The 12,125-nt window shown below is 49.8% G+C and overlaps 1 protein-coding gene across 1 annotated transcript in view; it reads right to left on the bottom strand.

The window, feature by feature from the left end:
• Window positions 1–3,832: 3,832 nt before the first annotated feature.
• Window positions 3,833–12,125, bottom strand: part of LOC122377631 — a 32,489-nt gene continuing 24,196 nt past the window's right edge. Inside the window, exon 2 of the mRNA XM_043357898.1 lies at window positions 3,833–7,972. Coding sequence (XP_043213833.1) covers window positions 4,285–7,941 — 3,657 coding nt within the window. The 5' untranslated portion in view covers window positions 7,942–7,972 and the 3' untranslated portion in view covers window positions 3,833–4,284. The remainder of the gene's footprint in view (window positions 7,973–12,125) is intronic.

The raw sequence follows: 12,125 nt of genomic DNA on the forward strand, positions 1-12,125 counted from the left end.
GAACTTTTACCTTCCGACCGCGCGCGGAGGCGATATGGTGCCACACTGGCGGTTTTTACGATAGCTCAAAATTCTTTTGAGATAAAGAGATGAAATTTGACATGTCCTATCTTTTGATCAAGCTGGATCTTATGGTACAAGTCGCATATTTAAGGTAGGTCAGGTTGTTGACCTATGTTGTCGCTCGCGAGCCTCTGCACAGTCCAAAAACAACGCAATTTCTGAACACTCAGTGCCCAGAAATCCTTCACAGAAAGATGACACTTGGCAGAAAGAAGAGTTGTCGGTTTCTTACCGTTCGTATGTGTCGTGTTTTCACAAGTTTAGTAAGGTCTGGTCCGTCACGTGACCTCCCCTCATAACTCAATAGGTTTACTATCATAGAAGCGTTTATCGATCGCCGGAAATCTTAGCCAATCCCACTGGACACTGGATCCATACCCACATGGGGCCCTCCTGACTGGCCACTCCCTCTGAAATCCACAATAACATTGGGCTGCGGCCACGGTTATGTATTAATGCTTTTCACTAACAGAAATACAACTTCAACCAGCACAGTGCACGCCGCCACAACAGTCCGACCCACGTCCCTGATATCGACTAGCTCCCGGCCGGATGCACATACGCGGAGCCAATCAGTCCGAATGTGACCTGCAGCTTACAATTGCTGTGTCGCATGGCGCATGGCACAGGACGATTCCTAGCAGCTGTCGGCTGGAGTGGAGAAACAGCACGTTGCGACACACCGCGCCGGCGAGCAGAGCTCAGCAGGGCTGGTTGGAGGCTGGAGCCGGAGGTAAGGGCGGACACAGGCACAGACATTGCAGGACAAATAACAGGATGTCAGTTAGGGATATAATTCAAGACGAATGATTCAAGACGGACTGAAATAATACACATTTTGCTCACTTGGATACCAACTTCAAACTTGACGTTTACGTATAGCACCATGGAAACAATGGGCACACAGGAAAGAAACAAAAGATGAGGGTTTTTTAACTCAAGGAAGTAAAACAGCCCGAAGTGCAGACAAGCACATACTTTTGGTAATAGCTATCAGCTGTTCTACTCCTCTTCTCCCTTCATCAACTACTGGACACATTTGAAGCATCATATATAGCACCAATGTCCATAACCAAAGCTTGCAAGTAGTTTTAACTTCTATGAAGCCAAGGGAAATGTGCCTACATCATGCATGTAAACTCAAAATTACACATGCATGACAAAGGAAGCTTATGTAAAGAGAATAGTTGACAAAAGCATCTCATGGTTAAAATTATTCAAAACTGCACACAGGGCAAACATAAAAAGCAGCAAGTGTATTGTTCTGTTATGCTAAGAAATAATCCAAAACAAAATACAATCTTTTCATGTTTGAACTGGTTGTTCTTCTATGCCCCTTCATCCATATCTTGATTACAGATGGGCAGTGTTACTGTAGGCTGATGAAGTGACACTTGATTGCCTTTGTGCGAGTTTCAGTTGCAGCCTCCTTGGTACTGCACTGGAAAGCAGATTGAATTGAATGCCTCTGAAAGATAGGAATACAGGCAGGGTTAGCTGTAGTAGTGTCAATGATAATAGACATGACATTTTTGTCCTTTGACATACATTTGTTGAAGTACAAAAAGGTACAAAAGAAATTGGTTTGTTTCAAGACACGCACACTGCACAAAGCCACACAGACATTACACAGGCATATGAAATTGGTACACATAAAATTTGATGATTTAAAAGGTCAAAACTTGCAATAATAATTGAAGTAAAAGTTACAATCACAATCATTTGATTTAAAATGACTTGACATAAGTCACAAGACGCAACGCTCCTATTCTTTTATGCTTTCATTATCCTCCACATACCTATCAACCAGCTTGATACCAGACTGTGCAATAGTGTGTACATAACCCCATGTTGCCATTTTATTAGAGCAAGTGAGGTTACAACAACAATGCTAATGTCAAACCCACATCTGCAACCCGTACTGCAGTTTCAATCACCTTACAAGCACACCTTCTGGCAGTTTGATAGGCAGAATGGTCATTACTACTTTCCCCTCATATTCAACACATATGCCCTTTATACAGATACAGTTTAGACCTGGTTATGGCAAGCACTTTCAAGAAAAGATATGATTTAAGTCCAAGACAAAGGTCGAGAGAAACAACACCAACATAAAACACCGACTATGTAGCACTAATACTGTGAAATTCATAAAAATATATACATGAGTCGATCAGAAATTCACTGTAGATTTCGAAAATGGTGGCAAATGCCACTCAAATACCCCCATTCGCATGTACGAAGCAATAAAACACTGACCTTCAATTCCGCGTGCCATTCTCCATAGGCCACTGTGTATTAAATAACGCGTTCACTGATAGCAAAAAATGAGACCCACATATGACGCGTTTGCTACCAGCCAATCAGCGCTCGAGTTACCAAGCGCTGATTGGTGGAGAGGGCCGTCGTCAGCAGCTAATTACATGTTGTTTTCCTTGAACATGTGCGTGAGCGCTGATGCTGCTCACGGGCTGTTGCCATTTTTTGTAATGCTGAAGACACGGGAGCGAACCCCCCTGCCCCCAGCCCAGGCCCTAGCTCATTCAGTCTTTGATCCCCTCCAGCCACTAGTGTCCCTTCCCCTACCCACTGAACAGTGAACACTGGCGTCATCCTTGTCATAGCAATTACTTGCGTTGGTGCAACCCTCATGTTCACTTCCGCGGCGCTAACGGCCTTGATTCGTGAACCTAGTAGTGTGAACCTCGGTCATTTGAGCACTCATAAACTACTCTTCTCCTGGTCCCGTAAACTACCCTTTGCCGGTCCCGTAGCTCAGTTGGTAGAGCGTTGGACTCCTCGTGGTGAGAGCACGCGCCACGCGCTCCAGGTTAAAACAGTCCGGGTTCGAAGCGCGACGGGCGCTCGACATTTATGGGCCTCCTGGCAGGTATGGTTGCGGTTGGTGGCAGGCCGTAACCAGGCGAAGTCAGTGAGGGGACCGGCCGTGCGCGGCTGTGTGCGCACGTTAAACTTTGGACTCTAAGTCTAAATTCTGCCATAGAACTGGAATTGCGCGATCGGAGGGTAGAGGGCAGGATCACCGCAACAAGCTACGCTTAGCGGTGGCTCTGTCCTTGCGAATCCTTCCTATCAAAAGGTTCGGACTAAATTTAGGTCCTATATAAAAAAGGTGCCTCGGCTCAAACATGTCAACACTGCCTCGATTGAATTCTGGCACGCTGCTGCCTATGTAACCTGCCGACCAGTCTCCACTGGCACTATCCTGCTAATCACACTGGCGTAACGTGCGATTTGTGACGCAATTTAGTTCATGGCCATCGACTGAACACGGGCGGTGGCGGGTGTCCATCTGCCAAACACGGGCGGAGGGAAACACTGTCCATCTGCTCCCTTGTTCTCTCGCGATCACCCCCGGACACCGACGGTCAGCGGAGCCAGAATGGTCCCCAGTTATTGGACGCGTACTTTTCGCAGCATAGAGAGCGGAATGGATCAAACAGCCGCCATTCCGGAACCATTGACGAAAAAGTTCGTAGGCGTGCTTCTCGGCAACCCCCACGACGGGCTGAGCGATTAACACTTTAGCTAGGGCGGTCATTTTAGCTTTCAACCATTCAACCATGTGCATTGTGCAATGATCATCCGGAAGAGCGCATGAGTAAAACAAAAAGGGCTGACAATTGTGCGACTAAAAGACTTCCTCGCAATTGGCCTCGATTGGCTGAGCCCTCGTGTGCGCCGGCGTTTTACGCGTAACATAGAACCACTTTAGAGCTTATCGATCTGAGCGAGGGGAAATCAGAGAAAGCTTTAACGCTGGCTTTATTAGAAAGTTGTACTATCTTCAGTATCACGCTGCACCATCAATGCATCACCATCTTATTGGCCAATACAAACACGAAATATTCTGCAAAACAGCGTGACCAACGGCAGTTCCACAAAACACAGTAGGTATCTCTATTGCTTAGTTAAATCTCATCGCCTTGCAAAATCAAGCGCACATCACCACGGAGCTGAAACTACGCAGGTCCCGGCAAGAACGGATACCGAAAACTAAACAATCAAAGCTGGGGCTGGCACGTAAAGCACAGCATTCATCCACGACAGACACATATGCCAGGAGCTTCACTGTACGCAATTACCAGGCTTGGCGATCATCAACGCGACAATAGCAGCAGCCTGAGCATACTGCGGCTGGTGTTTGTCTTGGGTGTTTGTTGAAGAACGCAACGTCGTATACAGATCTCACAAACCCCTTTACTGCTGTTTCCTCCTCTTCGCTTTCGGCCTCGACCTGTTTGCGCCGGGCTTCCGCTTGTTCATGCCCTGACGCAGCTGCCACACTGTCTTTGAGGTCTCAGTTTCCGGCTCAAGCATCCACAGGTGGTCGTGATTGAGGTTAACCGGATCGGACTCGTCGAGATCACTCAGATGATCGTCCATACCAGCGGAGTTCGGTGGTGGCTGCAGGGAAAGCAGGGCTGGCCAGAAAAACATGGACACGAAGCGCGCCAGCAGCAGGTGCCAGGCATCGGCTGCGTCAGCCGCCGGAGGATGGCCGGGGGGCAAGGGAGGCTGCATGCCGCCAGTCACCGGACGAGCCTTGCAGATGTCCATCTTCACCATGTTTGGGACCTGGCGGAGGATGAGACTCGCCAGCTCCTTGTGGTTTTTCGCTTCAGCAGCGGACACAGTCATGTAGAACTGTCGCGGCGGACCGCCGGGTGACTTCTCGGTGATCCGCACCCGTACCATTTGATCAAAGTGGCGCGAAGCATGGTCCGACAGCGGTGGCGCTTCATCCTCCTCGGCACCCTTGTCGGTACCAGACACTGCCGCTCTCGCCCACTGTCCTATTCTCTCGTTGAATTCAGCAATCTTGCCCTTGCGGTCTTGGGCTTTCACGCTGCGTGCGATTTGTTCTTCAAGCCGTGGTCGCTGTAGCAAGAGGCTACGGAACGCGGAGCACGAGGCGTAGCTGGCGGGCATGAGTGGCATGCGACGCCAGTTGTACTCACGCTGGAGGACATCCGAGACCGTTTGTCGAAGTGACGACTCAGGTGCATCAGGAAGCGTGGCATCACACCATTGAGACAGGGCTCGGGCATCGAAGTCGGTGATTGAGCTCTCTGCGCACGTCTCCAGGCGATTCAGAGTCGGCGGCGGCAGACACCAGACACGCGCCACGGTTGCGGCTGCTTCTGCATCAGCCGCTGGCAGCTCAGCACGTCGATACGGACTTCCACCTTCAGAAAAGAGTATTTCGCTGGCAGACTCCCACTTCGACTTCTCAGCCTTCCGTCTTGCCTTCATCTCCTTCTTACGTTCCTGATCACGTTTCAAAATAGGGCAGCGGGATGCTCGGCGCAGTGGCTTCACATTGTCGTTGAGAAGCATCATCGCTGCCTGTCGTCGGGCCTCCGTGGAGTCTTTCTCGCCATCGGGCATCAGACCCTCCAACCGACTCTTGAGCTGCGGCCGCAGATTGTCGTAGTAAGTGGAGTAAAATTTATGCACGGAGCCCCCCAGGTTGCCAGTGGCGGGAACACCACCGCGACCACTGAATGCTGCTTCGATGCGGAGAAAACGGTTTCGGCAAATATCGCCACTGCGGCCACCGCCGATTTCAGCAGCTGCCCGCGACCATAATGGTCCGTTCTCGCACACGAAGCGCACCAGTTTCTCGTCCTCCTCCCTTGTCCACTCGCCACGTGACACATTGGGCGCCAGGTAGCGCATGTATCGGTTTTGTAGCTGTTTCGCCGAACGGTCTGGGATGAACTTTCTCAGCCTGGAGAAGTCTCGGATTCCCAATTCCTCGACGGCGGCGATGAGGCGAATGTCTTCCTCCTCGGAGAACCGGCCGCGTACTTGCTCCGAGGATATGTTCAGGTAACGCTGGTGACACTGAACGCTGCTGCGGTCGGGGAAGCGCAAGGCAACTTCGGACCAGTTTATATAGTTGCCGATGCCCACTTCACGCACGACTTGCATAAGGTGCTCTGAATCTTCTTTGGTCCAAAAGGTACGTTTTGGAGCAGACAACACGGCCGCGAAGCGCTGGAACACTTGGAAGGCAGTGCGACCGAGCTTGTTGGCAGCTTCCAGCCATCGGTTTCCGGATTGTCGGTTTGAAGAAGCGGCGAGAACCTGCTTATCTTCCTCAGGCGACCACTTTGCATGACTGATAGTAGGTCGCACAAAGTTACACCACTGCAGGCGACATTCTGTCGCTGTGCGCTGGCCACCAGCAGCTGTTAGAGCGATCTTTGGCCAGTCGTACTCATCGTCCATTTCGGTCAGAATGTCGATCACAGACACCTCTTTAACCTCGGCCAGCTGCTGATTGGCTTCTTCGAGCTTGCTCTTAATGTCTGATAGCGTTGCCTCAACCTCCTTAGACTCGGCGACTCCATTCAGTTGCTGAAGTAGCTCGCGCAGAGCGCGCACCCGATGCTGCACAGCCCGCAAGTAGCGTTGCGATGCCTCTGCCAGAACCACCTCGAAAAGGCTCTCGCGCTCAGACTGCAGCCATGGCCGTGGCCAGCGTCTATCATCGTACTCATCTTTCGCTACTTTGGTTTTGGTGTCGGCGTTGGCGAGGGGACCAAAACCATCCTTGTCGACGAAATGATCAACAAACATCTGCCAATTCCATTTTGGAACGCGGCTTTTTGGACCCTGCGAAGAGTTTCGAAGGTCTTGGTCGGAGTTTAAAAGCGCAGTAATCTCGGCCTGCTTTGCGCGGTTGCGGCGAAGAAGATGCTCCAAGTCCGTCAAGTTCTCGTCGACGACCTCCTGATAGGCAGCATTCAGCGCCAGACAATTTTCCAGGTTGACAGGGATATCCTGGCCAATGAAAGTATCGTCCAAGAAGTCATCCTGCGACAGCACTTCGTCACCGAGCACAGACGATACTTGCACCCCAGAGATGGAGGCTATAGATGACGGGCCTCCGCTGCTCTTGCTGCGTATTGTCGACGGGGCGCATCTAGGATCAGATGACTCCGTCGGTTGGCTGACGACACACTCGAAGGGCATCGGTGGCGCCACCGGAGTTGCCAGCACCCTGGACAACTTGTTGATGTCGCCCTGCAGCGCCGATGATTCGGCTGATGTTCCGGCACCGGATCTTGTTCGCAGCTGGGTTAGAGCGTCCGCGTCGCCGTCGACACCCCCGAATTCGGCTCGAGCCGTGGTGCTTGACTCGGATGATTTACTACACAGGTCAGCTGACTGCAGAGCCTCAAACCCGTTCCTGTCCGACACTTCATGAACTTTCCAGACAAGGGCGCTCTCAACAGAATTATTGACTGCACTCTTAGCCTCTGCACATTTTTTCTCGGCCATCACAGCATCTGGAGGATCAAAGTCCGGACAACACGTTTCCTGCAGTTGTTCGAAGTCCTGCATCACATCGTCAGAGTGGGGAGCCAGCAAAAGCGACGACATTGTCTCGGAATTCCTCACTTGCGATGATGATACCAAGGCATTCTTGACCTGTGTCATTGCAAATGATGCGGGCGGAAGTGAATGAGACGTTTCTGCAGAGGACACAATATCAGCATGGGTCGCCTGAAGTATCTGAGGTTCTGGAACACAGCCCTCTTCACCAATTGATTCACCGCCCGAAAAATGGAGAGAAAACGTACCCTGTGCACTCTCGACTTCTGTGAAGGCTGTGCCATCACATGCTGGATCTTGTGGCATGCCAGGTTGTGAGGCCTGGCCACATCCTTGTTTTCCAGGTGACGCCGGTGCGTAGGCGGGAGCCTCACCGGATGGATCACCGAGTGCTCGACAGTTTGATTTGACTGAGTAGTTGTCATCATTAACAAGAAACTCTTCTTCATCCGGTCCATCTAGGACCCGAGACAGCTTGTCTATGTCGTCTAACAGGCCTGATGCATCCATACTTCAGAGAAGTCTATGAATCCTCAGTCATCTGAGAACACAGACGGGAAAGGTAGGTCAAATTTAATGCTTTAAGCAAAGTATTTAGAAGGTTAAAGTGGAGATGGGACGACACTGTGAGCAAAGTGGGAACAACGTGGGCCACGGGGAACAATTAACAAAGCGACCAGAGCCGCCATCATTTCAAACAATGATACGAGGGATACAAGACAGGGTGCAGACTGCAGAACCAATACAATGGTGCGATTTTTAGTGGACCAAAGCCGCAACAGTAGATACCAGACCAGTAAGATCACGATTTAGTGTTTGCATATTTGTTCGAATACAGTTCGTAAACACCGTTCGTTTGATTGTCTATTCAATAGTTAACGACTTTATTAATTAATTGTCACATGTTCACGTAAAATCATCTGTTCACAAACAGCTCGTGAACGTTCATGAAAGTTCTTGAACAAGTCATCATTTCTAATCTCTTTCCCGTTACTACTCCCATACAGTGAACTGTGACACACATGACACAAGGTTGCAGGCATGTTTTGTATGTGGAAATGCACCAATCCTATCTCAAGCACATGGAATCGTGATTTATCACGATTGTTCCAGCGCTGAGGCTTAAATTGTGCATTGCAGACGTTGCATGACGCTATGTAGGTACCTAAGACATCGCTAATGTTGTTTGGCGCCATAGGAGCTTTTCGCCAAGAACTGCAGATCAAATTGAGCTAGCGAGTCGTTTGAGCAAACAATTACTCAGAAAGAACCGCCACGTTGAATTATATGCAGTATGCCATCCTCCAAGCAGTTTTGTGACCCGACTCCGAGTGACTTTAACCTAACCTTGACACATGCAACATCTTAAAGGAACTATCCCACCTTCTAAAATGTTGTTAAAACCAGTTAAATTGTGCCCGACTTTATAGATTGGATATTGGATGACCAGGAACACGGTTCTGGCATTTATTTTTCATTAAACGTCTTAGGCTTCCCAATAAGTTCCCATATTCCAAACACAAACTTTCAAATATGTGACGTCACAGCCCAAAATTACCTCCTTCCCCAGGCCACATTACTGTCATAAAGCTGATTCTTTTTACTCTGTAGGCACCACAACAAAGTTCAGACCAAGTTTTAAGCGATTTTTCATCGAACAAACCCATTTAAATCAGAATGACTAAACGAGGTGACGTCACACTAACGGTCGCTCCATGTTGAAGATAGGGCCTTGCGCAAGGCCCAATTTCAAATGAAGGGAACGAATTTCTTCAACACCAAGAGGCCGCGGGGGTTGCAACCTAGATAGATAGTGGTTTCTGAACCTCGCCGCAAACTTGGCTATCTCAACTCAAACCCCATGTTAAAGGTGGGATAGTCCCTTTAAAGTGACCTAACCTAAAAAACTATCATTCAAAGCGCTTGACCACGACGAGCACGATGGTGCCACAATCGCGGCTCTGTCACCATTTGTGGCGAAGGACCAGCTTGCTCCCTCATCCCTAAAAACAACATGCTGTCCTTTAATTTATGACTTCAAGAGGCTGCAGGGAGGCAAGGGTCTGACAATCATTCTGGAAGACAGGGCGTATTTTAACATGTTAACTGGGTCGGCAATTGCCGACCCAGTCACGGAGAATGCCGACCCAGTGACAGCCGTTTGCCGACCCAGTTGCCGCCAGCGGCGTATTTAGAAAATCGCGAAGGGGGGGGCCAAGGGTTTGGAGGGCGCCACCTCACCCAAGGAGGGCGCCATACGGTCGCGAGATAAAAAATCGCTCAGCGGGGTGGGGGGGGGGGGGTTGGGAGGCGTTTTTTACCATGCCACCAGTTTTTTTTTTTGCGTAACCTCGTATAGGTCGTGCTGCATTGATTTTGCATCGTGTGTATTCTTTATACTCCAGGTCACAAAAGGTCAAGTGTTCTTGAAATGCTGCGCCGAAGGCGCGCGAAATTTTTGAAAACAACCTTTTCCTCCGCTTTTTAGGCACGCCTTTTATACGATCACCGTTCAAAGCTCCTCTCGCTCTTTTACCAAATTTGAAGGTGTAAAAAATACCTAAGGTTTGGTCGGGCCGCTGCCACACAAACTGTATAGAAAGCTTGGCTCATGGGTGTCGATGTATAAAAGTTTATTGGCGGTGGCATATCTACGCACCAGATCACCGTATCGGATTGATACCGGAGCGCGAGATGCGTAAACATCATCCAAATTACCTCAGACCAGCCTTCATAGCCTTCTCACTGATGCATACAGTGTACCCCTACCCACATAACCAGTTTCAATCACCGAAACTTCAGATGCCTGCTGTTGCGGCCGAACCTGTTGACAATACTTAATCGTAATCCATATAGATGCCATGATGCACGTAAAGTAGGATCAATCCGTTAAGACCAAAGACGTGTTTTATGCATCGTAGAGCGTAGATAGTTTTGGTAGGTATAGGTACTTCATTCATTGTGCTGAATGCACGTTCATTTGTGGCAGTTTTCACAGGCAAGACATCAACTATGTGCAATACGAGGGGGTACCCAAAAGTAACGGGAATCGTTCTCTGTAGGCCAAGCCAGTTGTAGCTCGGCATTGCCCTGCTAGGGGCAAACCAGTCTGGCCCCTGGGACTTAGTCTGCACCGTGAGGTGACGAAATAAAGAGGCGCGGCCGCATGGCGCACGTATTTATTGAAGCACTCCCGCCCGATCCGTCGTTTTTTTTTATGCATAGCGGAACTGAGCAACAACGCGCATCTGTGAAATTTTGTTTCCTGCTGGGGAAGTCCGCGACTGAAACGGTTCCAATGCTTCAAGTAGTATACAAATATGCTGCCGTGAGCAAGACGCGGGTTTATGAATGATTTTCGCACTTCAAAAGTGGTCAAATGTTATCCCAAAAGCGCCCCAAAAAAGCTTGCCAAGTGAAGTCAAATGTCAAGACAATGCTGATTTGTTTTTTTCGATGCAAAGGGAAGTGTGCAAAAGGAAATTGTTCCTCCCTGGTCAAACTGCCAATCAGACGTTTGACTTGGACGTTCTGCGGCGTGTGTGAAACACGGTGAGACGAAAACTCGCCAACAGGTGGCGAAGCGGGGAGTGGTGATTTCATCGCGACAGTGTGCCAGCGCACACCGCCTTGAGTGTCAGACAATTTTGGACAAAAAATGCATGACCCCACGGATCCACCCTCCCTTTTCACCGGATTTGGCACCCTGTGACCTTTTCCTGGTCCCCAGAATGAAAAAGACCTCAAGGGAAACCATTTGGACGACTTTGATAAGGTAAAAGCAAAAACGACGATGGCTCTGCAAGGCATCACCTTGCAAGAGTTCCAGAGCTGCTTTGAGAGCTGGAAAACGCGTCTGCATAGGTGCATTGTCTCGCAGGGAGAGTACTTTAAGAATGACATGAGTGACGATGTGTAGGGATCAGTGAATGAACAGATATGAAACAATTCCCGTTTCTTTTGGGTACCCCCTCGTAGAACGACTAAGTTGAAAAACATGCCAAAGGAGTAAATAAATGATAAGAGGGCAGCGATCAACGGATGTTGCCAATAGGTAGAAGGGCTGCGATCCACAGGAGGGCGCTAATAGGTAGGAGAGCCCCGATCAACATCCCGAGTTTCGATAGTAGGGCACCGATAGGTAGGAAGTTGGCGAGCAGCAGGAGGGCGCCAATGGATAGAAGGGCAGCGATCAACAGGAGGGCACCAATAGGTAGGAGGGCCCCGATCAACAATCAACAGGAGGGCGCCACCAAGTAAGAGGGTGGCGAGGAACAGGAGAGCACCAATAGGAGGGTGGCGATCAACAAGAGGTCGCCAATAGGTGGGAGGGCGGTCATCAACTGGAAGTCGTTAATGAGCGGAAGGGTGACGATTAAAATGGGGGTGGCAATGGTGAGGAGGGCGCCTTTGCTCAAGAGGATGACACGAACAGGAGGGCGTCTGTGCGGAGGGCGCTGGTCAACAGGCAGGTACCAGTGGATAGGAGGGCGGTGATCAACAGGAGGGTGCCAGTGGTTAGGAGGGCGGCGATCAACACGAGGGCGCCAATAAGAGAAGGGCCCCGATTAACATTCAACAGGAAGGACTAGGGAACCAATAGGTAGGAGGGCGGCACTGAACAATAGGGTGCCAAAAATGAGAAAGGCGGCCTTGAAAATTTCACATGAGGGGGCAATAGGTAGGAGAGCGCC

Source organism: Amphibalanus amphitrite, unplaced genomic scaffold (genome assembly GCF_019059575.1).
Source record: "Amphibalanus amphitrite isolate SeventyFive unplaced genomic scaffold, NRLGWU_Aamphi_draft 000048F_arrow, whole genome shotgun sequence".
NCBI lineage: Eukaryota > Metazoa > Arthropoda > Thecostraca > Balanomorpha > Balanidae > Amphibalanus > Amphibalanus amphitrite.